A 12,526-nucleotide genomic window follows, 5' to 3' on the forward strand; every position below is an offset into this window, starting at 1 on the left:
CTGTTTCTTATAGTCAGTTACATCATCTGAAACCATACTCTGAGATCTAAAAGGGACAGGCCTGGGGAGACAAAACCAGCCACAGTGCAAGGCAAGAATTATTAGGAAAAGGATTCTTTTTCCCTCCCAGATAAGTAAATAATAGATGGTTCACTCTCACTGAACACTAATCTTACTCAGTTTTGTGTCTACCAGATGGCACTAAAAGTGATGAAATATAATAAACACCGGACGCTGCAATACCTTAGAGCAAAAGCCAGTAAAAACTTAATTGCTTCTTGATGGAGCAGGGGAGGACTGGAGAATCAGATGCTGACAGATGTCATTTGCAAGAGGGGAACTTGTTTTCATGACTATGTTTTTGGAACTGCTTTTATAACAAGTTTACCATCAGCTTTGTAAAGGGATAAATTTGTGAGCTGGGAAAACCGGCATATTTTAGATGTTGCGCTAAGGACTATTGGGACATATCAATTTGTCTTAAGAATACAAAGGGTGATCTGTGGCTTCTAACATGTTCACTGGTTTCTTTAAAGCCCCATGGAGGACAGACATCCTGTGACATTTCCTTGTAAGGGAAGTCTCCAGTGTATTACGATTAAAAGAGGTAATGTTTGCAAAGCACTTAGCATTGTGCCTGGAATATTAAGGGACTGTCATTAATTACTGTTATTGCTGTGCTCCGTGGGGATGATGGTATGAGTTGGTACCAACCTGCCTATGTGGTGTGATTGCTGACGGACTGGGAAAGGTCTCTAACCCTGTGAGCCCAGAGTCACTCTTGGGACTTTGTGTTCTATTAGATGCAAATATCTCCTTAGAGGTCATTTACACCTTAGCATGAGTACATTTATTACATCTTTTCAGAAGGATGGTATGAAGAATAGGAAAAAAGAGTGAGTACTGAGTTCCTGTGCAGGAGATGCGGGTTCTATCCTTGGGTCGCAAAAATCCCTTGGAGAAGGGAATGGCAACCCACTCTAGTATTCTTGCCTGGAAAAAACCATGGACAGAGGAGCCTGGCTGGTTACAGTCCATGGGGTCTCAAAGAACTGGACACAACTGAATGACTAACATGGAGACTGAAGGCAGTGAGGACAAAACCAGGCTGGCTAGCGTTTCCCCTGGGGGCTCAAGGGAACATTCCCCATGTTTCTCTGCCTTCTGAACCAACTGAGATTCTGTTTGTGGTGCAGGTTGGACCAACCATCTCCCTTGATTTTCCAGGGAATTTTATAGGTCTTCCCTTTTCCTATAGCAAAAATTTAAAAGAAACATGTAAGAGCCAGTAGAAAATTTTGGGGGTAGGAAAGTTATAAATCAATGAAATAACAGGCCACCTCTTTGGGGGACAGGTGCTACAAAGGTCAAACACTCCCTCAGTAATAACATCATCATTAGCTCTCACTTGGAGTGGAAGTTTCAGTATCCAAAAGGACCATGTCCAGAAAACTGCTGTTGAAGGATTTAGCTATCACTGACTGGACCCAACAAAATGCCAATGGTGATAATTGGTTGACCTTTTTTTCTTTTTTTTGGGCGCACTGCACGGCATGTGGGATCTTAACTTTCAGACCCAGGATCAAACCTGTGCCCTCTGCATAGAAAGCATGGAGTCTTTAACCATTGGACCACCAGGGAAGTCCCAGCCTGTTGAAAGACACAGAGGAGTCCTTGGCCTGGATGAGATGAGCTCTGCAATTTGAACTGTGGTGCTGGAGAAGACTCCTGAGAGTCCCTTGGACTGCAAGGAGATTAAACCAGTCAATCCTAAAGGAAATCAACACTGAATATTCATTGGAAGGATTAATGCTGAAGCTGAAGCTCCAATACTTTGGCTACCTGAGGCGAAGAGCCAACTCCTTGGAAAAGACCCTGATGCAGTCGGTGATGGCATCACCGACTCGATGGACATGCGTTTGAACAAACTCTGGGAGATGGTGAAGGACAGGGAAGCCTGGTGTGCTGCAGTCCATGGGGTCGCAGAGTCAGACACAGCTGAGCGACTGAACAACAAGGCTGATTTGGAGGAAGACACAGAGTATGGCTGGTTCCCACAGCCCCTGGAGAGAAGCACTCACAGAACAAAGAGGACAGAATATTAAATGAGAGCTTTAGTCCCTGAAGGAAAAGGGAATTAGGGCCGGACATGAGTACAAAAGGTTTCTGTCTGTTTTTTATAAACCTGTGTTCCCATTTGCCAGCTTGATATGTGTATAGGAACAGGGGAGGGCATGATCCTAATGATAATGCCAACCTTTAGATTGAAAGATGATGTCTATACACATCAATATTTATCTCAGACCCTATGCATTTTTCATGCTTGCCAGTGAAAGACTACATAAAGCATTCTTTTTAAAGAAAACATATTGTACAATATTATAGTCTCATGCAGGATTTTATGGCACATGAAATATATTATTTCATGCAGCAAGAGAAATAAAGTCAAGAATTTGCTGTAATGATTGAAGATGGTAAAGGGAAAAGAAAATGGAAGGTAAGCAGGTGAATATAAAGGGATTTATGAAAAAAAATGACCCTCAAAACAAAAAAAAGCCCACTTTAGCATACTGACATGATACAACACTAAATTATCAGCTAAGCCCACCATACTTTTGATATGAGTTTTTGGAGACTTTAAAATAAAAAAGAAATATCCCAAAGCACGTAAAGCATTCTTCATGCTCTTCTTACCTAGGAATGCTGCCATGTTGATAACTTGACTAAACACGCAGCTTGCAGGAGGTTCATCACCTGCAATGCTTGAAAAATATGAAATGTTTTATTATTTCTGTAGTAAAATCTATGACTGTTTGGAAGGGACTGAATGTCTATGTCCCCTCAAAATTCATATGTTGAAATCCTAACCTCCCACGTGATGGTATTAGGAGGTGGGGCCTTTGGGAGGTGATTAAGTGATGAAAGTAGAGCCTCAGTGAATGGGATTAGCGCCCTTATAAAAGGGCCCCAGAGAGCTTTCTAGTCCTCTTTCTGCCATGTGTGGACACAATGAGAAGACAGAGTCTGAAACCCGGCAGAGGGTTCTCATCAGACCCTTGACCATGCTGGCACCCTGATCTTAGACTTCCAGCCTGCAGAGATGTGAGAAATAAGTTTCTGATGTTTATAAGCCACCCAGTCTAGGCTACTTTATCCTAATAGTCAGAACTAATATACTCTGCCAATATTGCCTAAGATACAGCAGATCAGAAGAGAATTATCAAGTTACCTTATATATGGTGCATGCTTCACACCAGGTTTCCTGGATGACAGAAAAAACCCAGAAGCTCAGGTTAACACACAGTTACTTTTGCATAGTTTAACTTTACTAGTGGCAAAGGTTTGCTAAATCTACTGATGAACAAAGAGTTACCCAGAGATAAACCTTACCTTTCAGCTGAATTTAATGGGAAAATTTTGTCATCTTCCACAGCTATGAAGTATCTAGGAAGAAAAAACAATAAACTTTATAAAACAAAGAAATTTAAAAAAAGAATTATCTGATTCCCAATATTACTGGACTAACCACATTAAATCATATTTGCTTGTTTAACAGTCATTGAGTATAAGGATGTCAATGACTATTAAACAAGCAAATGTTTGAGTATACGTATGTGTGTGTGCTCAGCTGAGTCCGACTCTTTGTGACTCCATGGACTGTAGTCCGCCAGGCTCCTCTGTCCATGAAATTTTCCAGGCAAGAATACTGGAGAGGGTTGCCATTTCCTTCTCCAGGGAATCTCCTCGACCCGGGACTGAACTCTCATTTCTTGAGTCTTCTGCATGGGCAGGCAGATTTTTTACCACTGCATCAGCTGGGAAGCCCGAATCTGTAGCAGGTTAGTGTCAAATTAGCAAATCTTGCAAATAATGAGTCCATACCACCAGTGTTCAATATATGCTCTGCATAATTTATTACTCATACTTATTATTTACTTTGGGTGATAGAATAAAGAAAGGGAAACGGGGACTTCAGGAAGGCTGAGTTAGCAAACATTATTTTACAGTGTTTACAGATACATTTATGAGAAGATGACATAGACAGTTGTCCATCTGTATTTGCAGGGGACTGGTTCCAGGATGAGCAGTGGATACCAGAATCTGTGGATTTTCACACAGTCAGCTCCACATCCTCTAACTCAACCAACCATGGACCACATAGCACTGTAGTATTTATTGAAAAAAAAATCCACGTATAAGTGGACCCTCACAGTTCAAACTACTGTTGGTCAAGGGTCACCCGTACTCTCTGCACATCCTCTTGTATACTTTCATTTCTAAGTTATTGATGACACTTAATACAATAGTTGTAAAGATAAAGTAAAATGCCATATAAGTAGTTGCCAGTGAGCAGCAAATTCAAGTTTTGCTTTTTGGAACTTTCTGGAATTTTTTTTTTTCCTGAATATTTTTGATTAGGAGTTGGTTGACTCTGCAGACACAAAAAACGGGGGCTGTACTATCAAGACTTAACTTTTTTTATCTACATTACACCTGAGTCCTTCAATAAGAGAATACTCACACTATCCACAATCCAGCAGATGTAAACAAGGTAAAAACAAGAGGTAAAAACATCCATACACTGCATTTCTTCCCATCCATGCCTGATGCCTGTACCCCTGAAATAAAACAAACAAGTGTTAATAACTAAGGTAAAACTTGATCTCACTCTTTCAAGATAGAAAGGAAGCTTACTTTAATGAAGAAAACAAAAGCATATTTTATGAAACAAAGATTCACATGAGTATCATTACTGTCAACTACACAGGAGGAAATCCCTTGAGCAAGTAACATGTTTTCTATCATTACCTTAAATATTCCAGAATTTTAGTTGAGAATTGATGGAAAATTTCTCCCAAAGATGTGCATCCTTATACAAGCATTGGTGTATTCAAGAAAGGACCAAAGAGTCTGAGTTATGACTTCCAGGAGAAAATCTAGATACCAAAGGCATACAACCTACTTTTAGTGCTGTTAATATTACTTGATATAGTTTTCTTTTTAAAAATGTTTATGGATTTATTTGTCTGTGCTAGATCTTAGTTGTGGCATGTATGATCTTTGATCTTCCTTGCAGCATGTGGAATCTTTAGTTGAGTTATGCAAACACTTAGCTGCGGAAGGTGGGGTTGAGTTCCCTGAGCAGGGATTGAACCCTGACCCTCTGCACGGAGAGCGTGGGGTCTTAGCCACTGGATGACCAGGGAAGTCCCTAACATAGTTTTCTAGTAATATGACGTTTTGAAACTATCTACATTCATCATCTTTTTATTTATTTATTGGCTGCGTGGCATGTGGGATATTAGTTCCCCAACCAAGGATCAAACCCATGCCCTCTGCATCAGAAGTGCAGAGTCTCAACCACCGGACCACCAGTAAGTCCTAGCACTATTATTAACATTTATGGATTTATAGAGCTATGGACCTGGCATGCACATGTCTACAACTTGGCAGACAAGAGTGTGAGAAATGGTTACTAAACAAATCAGCAGCACAGAAAGAAATGACAAATGCTTTACAAATCTGGACTTTCCTCATGACATGTTATTGAGCAACCATCTTAGAAGACTCTGAAGATGAATGCTCTAGAAAACAATGTGTTGTGGATAACTTTAAATTTGCTTCAACCAACACAACAAAAAAAAAATACAGATGTCAGGCATTTTGGATATTGTATTTTAAAGGAAAAATATGTGAACAAAACATTCTCCACAAAAATGAAATGAAAACCAGAAGCTTCAGATATATCTGTGAGAAGTTATTGATATAGAACAGAAAGAAGTAACTAATTATCAGTTTCCTTCTTTGCCCAAATCTATCAGACAAAATTGATTTGAGACACTGGATGCCAACAATCCTTAAGGCAAATAAGAAAGCTTGTTCCAAGAAACTAAAATGTCCTAAGTGACCTCCACAGGTGACCTGACAAACAGGATAATGTGATTAAATGCACCTCTAACAGTGGCTATTATTTTTGTTTGGCAAAGAGGGATGTTCACAGGGAGCTAAAAGCTCTGAATGCAGGTCTCTTGTTTGAACTGGTAGAAGGTAATGGAAATTTCCACCACCATCATCTTGCCTGCTTTAGCGACACTGTATAGAAGACATGATGACAACTAAAAGTCTCATGGCCCAGTAGTAAGAGTGGATGGCTCAGACAGTAAGGAATCTGCCTGCAATGTGGGAGACCCAGGTTCAATCCCTGGGCTGGGAAGATCCCCTGGAGAAGGTAATGGCTACCCACTCTAGCATTCTTGCCTGGGAATTCCCAAGGACAGAGGAGACTGGCTGGCTATAGTCCACGGGGTTGCAAAGGGTCAGACACGACTGAGCAACTAACACTTTCACAAGGAAATATCGCTGCTCATTATTAATATTTCGGGTTTTATAATTAACCACAAAAAGTTACTTACTGGGTTTGAACCAGCGCTGCCACATTTCTGATACCTTCATGATACCTGCTTTCATGTGCTGAGATCCCCTGGCTCTTCCGAGAGAGGGAAGACAGACATCCCTTCCAGGCTGCTAACCTGCGAGGACTCAGGAAGATCCTAGTTCTCAGAACTGACCTACCTGATTAGGTACGTCTTTCACACTAAGGCACAGACGACTGGCCTAACACTGTGTCAGTGAACAATCATGTTGTTGTCTAAACATCTGTCTGAGTAGGGGTGTTAAATAAATTACAGAATCTAGAAGTTGAAACACATTAGAGCCACTTTCAATCAATTCAATTCAATCGAATCCAATCCAAACCCGTTCATAACTGTTGACAACCTACTTGTGACAGGTACTATAACAGGTGGTGGAAATACGCTAATGAATACAGCTATTTATAGGTAGTAGTCTGTGTAATATATAAAAGCTGTCCTATGAGCCAGTGGTGCATAGCTATCCAGTTAATATAATATGAAAAATGATGAACGTTTTAAGCATTCACAATACAGTTTTCAGTATCCATTCATTAATTTATGTACAGACTATTGTGGGCTCATTATAAAGCTACAAATAATGCTAACAAAAATAACTCCACCAGTACTCAAAATGCAGAGGGAGTACAGAAAATAAGGACGTTAACTGAGCATGTAAACCAATTTTTCTGGATCTGCCCCTGAAATAGGGTGCTCCGTCAGGAAAAGTAGAGCTGAAATGGTTATACCAGAGTAATGGGTAGGAGACCTATTTCTCAACCTTAGCTTTGCCAATAACTGATGCTGTAAGCCTGGGACAGTTACTTAAATCAGTAATACCATATCTCCATCTTGAAGACGGAATTCTGACGCCCCACAGGGTGGTGGAATATCTTGGAAGTTAACCCAAGTTCAGTATCTTATATTTTTACAGTAACAGAATTCTCCAGTATACCCAGAATTATCAGCCATAGAAGAACGCACGCCTATTAACCATTGTTAAAATGGACTGGTGACGAAATCACAATGTCAACCGATTCATGTACAGTGAGAAACTCAACTGCCTAAAGGACAAACACTCACACTGGATCCCCTTTTAAGAACATCTATATGAGAAAGCAAAACTTGCAAGTGAGAAGAGCGAGGAGAGTTAACTAGACGATTCCAGGACCATGGCATCAAGCATGGCAGCTTCGCACACTCACTCCAGTGTGGTGGGCAGGAGATGGCATGGCAGGCAGGGGAGCGAAGCCCAGGCCTGGCATCTTGTAGCTGCGTGATCTCTAGCAAGTTTTTCCGACTCTCTCTTTTTATGTTTTTTATTTTATTTATTTATTTTTATTATTTACTTATTTTTTACTTTATTTTGTTTTACAATACTGTATTGGTTTTGCCATACATTGACATGAATCAGCCACAGGTGTACATGAGTTCCCAATCCTGAACCCCCCCTCCCACCTCCCACCCCATATCATCTCTCTGGATCATCCCCGTGTACCAGCCCCAAGCATCCTGTATCCTGTATCGAACATAGACTGGCGATTCGTTTCTTACATGATAGTATACATGACTCTCTCTTTTTAAAATTTTGGTCATACTCCGAGGCACGCAGGACCTTGGTTTTTCCCAACCAGGGATCAAACTCGTGCCCACTGCATTGGAAAGTGACATTTTAACCACTGGACCACCAGGGAAGTCCTAAGTTATCTCACCTCTTAAGCCTTAGTTTCATTATGGAGATAACTATTTTGTAGGGTTGTTCAGAGGATTAATGACAAGGCAGGTAAAGTACCTCATACATAATGCATGTTCTGTAAGTGGCATCTCTGTCAACTCTACCTGCCAAGCAGGCCAATACTCCTATAAGGACAAAGTACTCTCCCTCCAGGGCTGGGTTGAGGACGGGTTAATGCTTTCTGCTCTGGGCTCATGTTTTTCTAGAACAATACAGACACCCTTCCTGGTAGTAATAGTTTCTTTCTTCAGAGGACTCTTCAAAAGTTAGTTAACACCTTTTCCTTGCATATATATTGAAGGCCCACCTTTCTAAGTGTTTACTCTTTGGCTATCTTTAAGAATGCGTTGCTTTTCTTATTTTGTTTTGGAAGCAGTTAAGGTGGCTAATGGCTACTCTCCTGAACTTTACTAGCTTAATTCTCACAGGAAAACCTTATGTTCAAATTAGGAAAAAACCAGACTGTATCCTTTGTCTAACAAGAAATGAAAATTTCCCTTTTTTAACCAAAGAGATGCCTTGGGAGGTGGTAAGAATAAGTTTATGGATAATTGTTTTACTTGCTTCTAATGGATCTACTTTGTGCTTCTTCATAATGTTTACTTTGGTTATTTTTTCGTCTGTTTTAGAAAATTCCAAGTTCATGGGCAGTTGTAAGAAAGAATAGAGTGATCCTGTATATCCTTCACTCTTTATCCCCATCCTGTATAACCACAGTACAATATCAACACCAAGATACTGACACTGATACAATGCTTCACTTTATTCAGATTCCATGAGCTTTACATGCTCTCCTTTCTGTGTGTGTGTATTTTGTTGCTGTTCAGTCACTCAGTTGTGTCTGAATCTTTGTGACCCCATAGACTGCAGCACGCCAGGCTTCCCTGTCCTTCACCATCTCCCAGAGTTTGCCCAAACTCTTGTCCATTGAGTCGGTGATGCCATCCAATCATTTCATCTTTTGTCATCCCATTCTCCCCCTGCCTTCATTCCTTCCCAGGATCAGGGTCTTTTCCAGTGAGTTGGCTCTTCACATCAGGTAGCCAAAGTATTGGAGCTTCAGCTACAGCATCAGTCCTTCCAATGAATATTCAGGGTTGATTTCCTTTAAGATTGACTAGTTTGATCTCTTTTCTGTCCAAGGGATGCTCAAGTCTTCTCCAGGACCACAGTTCGAAAGCATCAGTTCTTCGGCACTCAGCCTTCTTTATGGTCCAACTCTCACATCCATACATAACTACTGGAAAAACTATAGCTTTGACTAGATGGACCTTTGTTAGTAAAGTGATGTCTTTGTTTTTAACATACTGCCAAGGTTTGGCATAGCTTTTCTTCCAAGGAGCAAGCGTCTTTTAATTTCATGGCTGCAGTCACCATCTGCAGTGATTTTGGAACCCCCAAAAATAAAGTCTGTCACCGTTTCCACTTTTTCCCAATCTATTTGCCATGAAGTGATAGGACCAGATGCCATGATCTTAATTTTTTGAATGTTGAGTTTCAAGCCAGCTTTTTCACTCTGTGTCTTTAGTCTATGCAGTTTCACATGCGTAGATTCATATGACTACCACTATAGTCAAGGCATGGGGCAGACAGTTTCATCACCTCAAAGACCCCTAGTGCCACCCTTTTATAGCCACACCCACTTCTCTCCTCCACATCCTTCTTAGTGATCTCTGGCACTCAATAATCTGTTCTCCAATTCTATAATTTTATCATTTCAAGAAAATTATACAAATGGGATCATGTAGAATGGAGCCTTTAGGACTGAGTTGTTTTTTTTTTTTAAACTCATCATAATTCCCTGGAGACCATCTAAGGTTTGTGTTGATCAATAGTTTGGTACCTTTTATTATTGGGTAGTATTCCATGGTATGGATGGACCAAGTGTGTTTATTCACCCCTACAAGATACCTGGTTTATTTCAAATTTTTGGCCATTGCAAATCAAGAAGCTATGAACATTAGTCTACAGGTGTTTGTGCGAACATAAGTTTTTATTTGTCTGGAATAAACTCCCAAGATTGCAATTGCTGGGTCATTTGATAATACATGTCTAGCATTTTTTTTTTTTCTTTTTAAATTTGGTCTCCATAGAGAGTGTCAGAAATTGACATTGGTATATTTCAAGTCATCACAGTGGGGTATTGGGAAAAGCGTTCAATTAGCAATAATCACACCTTGGATAAACCTCATTGCCTATAAAACTGCCACTGTGCAAAGCTAATAAGCATTTAGTTCTTTCTTAAAAATAATATATTTATCTTAATTTTATTTTTGGTTGTGCTGGGTTTTTGTTGCTATGCTCAGACTTTTCTCTAGTTTTAGTGAATGAGGGTTACTCTCTAGTTGTGGTGTGGTGGCTTCTCTTGTTTCAGAGCACAGGATCTAGGCACACGGGCTTCAGTAGTTGCAGAACAGAGGCTCCAGAGCACAAGCTCAGTAGCTGTGGTGCACGGGCTTAGTTGCTCTGTGGCAAATGGGATCTTCCCGGACCAGGGATCGAACCTATGTCCCCTGCATTGGCAGCTGGATTCTTATTCACTGTATTACCAGGGAAGTCCTACATGTTTAGTTTTTAAGGACTTGGTCAAACTGTTTCCAGAGCAGTTGCACCATATTATATTCTTACCAACAATGTATGATTGATCCAAGGTCTTCATATCATCATCAGTACTGGTGATATCACTCTCTGGTGTTATCATTAAATAATTGGTGTTAGCCAGTGCTGTCACTATTTGTTATGTTAGCCATTCTGATAGTTATATATTTGATATTTCATGTAGTTTTAATTTGCATTTCCTTGGTGCTAGTGATGTTGAATATCTTTCCCTGTGCTTGTTTGCCATCTGTATGCCCTCTTCAGTGAAATGTCTATTCTTTTTACCCATTTTCAATTTGGATTTCTTTTTTTTTTAACAGTTGAGAAAAAAAAACAGTTTGAGAGATCTTCATATATTCTAGATACTAATCTTTTTTGGGAGGATACATGGTTTGGAAATCTTCAAGCCTGTAGCATCTCTGTTCTCTTAAACAAAGTCTCTTATTAAAGAATCATTTTAAGCTTTTTTATGTATGTATGGTAAAATATACATAACACTAATTTTTTTTTTACCATCTTAATCATTGTAAGTGTACGATTCAATGGCATCAAGTACCTTCATATCATAATGTAACCATCACCACTATTCATCTCCAGAACTTTTTAAGTACCTTCATATTGTTATGTAACCATCATCACTACTCATCTTCACAATTTTTTCATCTTCCCAAACTGGAACTATATACCTATTAAACAATAACCCTCTTTCCTCCTGCCCCAGCCCCTGTTGCCCACCATTGTACTTTCTATTTCTATGATTTTTACTAGTCTAGCTACCTCATGTGAGTGAAATCATATATTCATCCTTTTGTGTCTGGCTTACTTCATTTAGTATAAAGTCCTTAACGTTCATCCCTGATGTGGTGTGTATCAGAGCTTCATTTCTCTTTAAGGCTGAATAACACACCATTGGATGTATATACACACACCTATTTTGCTTGCCCATTCATCTATCAATGGACACGTGGGTTGCTTCCACTTTTTGGCTGCTGTGAATGATGCTGCTATATATTACATATAAACAAACTCATGTCCCTGTTTTCAGTTCTTTGGGGTATATACCTAGGAATGAAATTGGTCACATGGTAATTCTATGTTTAATTTTTTGAGGACCCCTCATGACAGCCGCACCATTTTACACCCACACCAGTGATACACAAGAGTTCCAATTTCTCCATATCCTCACCAACTCTGGCTATTTTCTGGTTTCTTGATAGTAGCCAACCTAATGGGTGTGAAGTGAAGTGAATGTTGCTCAGTCATGTCTGACTCTTTGCGACCCCATGGACTACACAGTTTATGGAATTCTCCAGGCCAGAATACTGGAGTGGGTTGCCGTTTCCTTCTCCAAATGGGTGTGAAGTGGTATCTAACTGTGGGTTTGATTTGCATCTCCCTAATGATCAGTTTTCATTCCAATCCCAAAGAAAGGCAATGCCAAAGAATGCTCAAACTATCGCAAATTGCACTCATCTCACGCTAGTAAAGTAATGCGCAAAATTCTCCAAGCCAGGCTTCAGCAATACGTGAACCGTGAACTTCCTGATGTTCAAGCTGGTTTTAGAAAAGGCAGAGGAACCAGATATCAAATTGCCAATATCCGCTGGATCACTGAAAAAGCAAGAGAGTTCCAGAAAAACATCTATTTCTGCTTTATTGACTATGCCAAAGCCTTTGACTGTGTGGATCACAATCAACTGTGGAAAATTCTGAAAGAGATGGGAATACCAGACCACCTGACCTGCCTCTTGAGAAACCTATACGCAGGTCAGGAAGCAACAGT

At 40.0% G+C, this 12,526-nt stretch overlaps 1 protein-coding gene and 1 non-coding gene across 2 annotated transcripts in view; both read right to left on the minus strand.

The window, feature by feature from the left end:
* Positions 1 to 12,526, minus strand: part of TMEM150C (transmembrane protein 150C) — a 116,733-nt gene that overhangs the window by 16,507 nt on the left and 87,700 nt on the right. The window contains exons 2-5 of the mRNA XM_052642047.1: positions 4,523 to 4,619; positions 3,391 to 3,444; positions 3,230 to 3,262; positions 2,695 to 2,762 (exon numbers count right to left, since the gene is read on the minus strand). Coding sequence (XP_052498007.1) covers positions 2,695 to 2,762; positions 3,230 to 3,262; positions 3,391 to 3,444; positions 4,523 to 4,602 — 235 coding nt within the window. The 5' untranslated portion in view covers positions 4,603 to 4,619. The remainder of the gene's footprint in view (positions 1 to 2,694; positions 2,763 to 3,229; positions 3,263 to 3,390; positions 3,445 to 4,522; positions 4,620 to 12,526) is intronic.
* LOC128050120 (U4 spliceosomal RNA) lies at positions 10,230 to 10,366 on the minus strand. Its single transcript, XR_008199631.1, has one exon. It is a non-coding gene; the product is annotated as a U4 spliceosomal RNA (small nuclear RNA).

This window comes from Budorcas taxicolor, chromosome 6 (assembly GCF_023091745.1).
Source record: "Budorcas taxicolor isolate Tak-1 chromosome 6, Takin1.1, whole genome shotgun sequence".
Lineage (NCBI taxonomy): Eukaryota > Metazoa > Chordata > Mammalia > Artiodactyla > Bovidae > Budorcas > Budorcas taxicolor.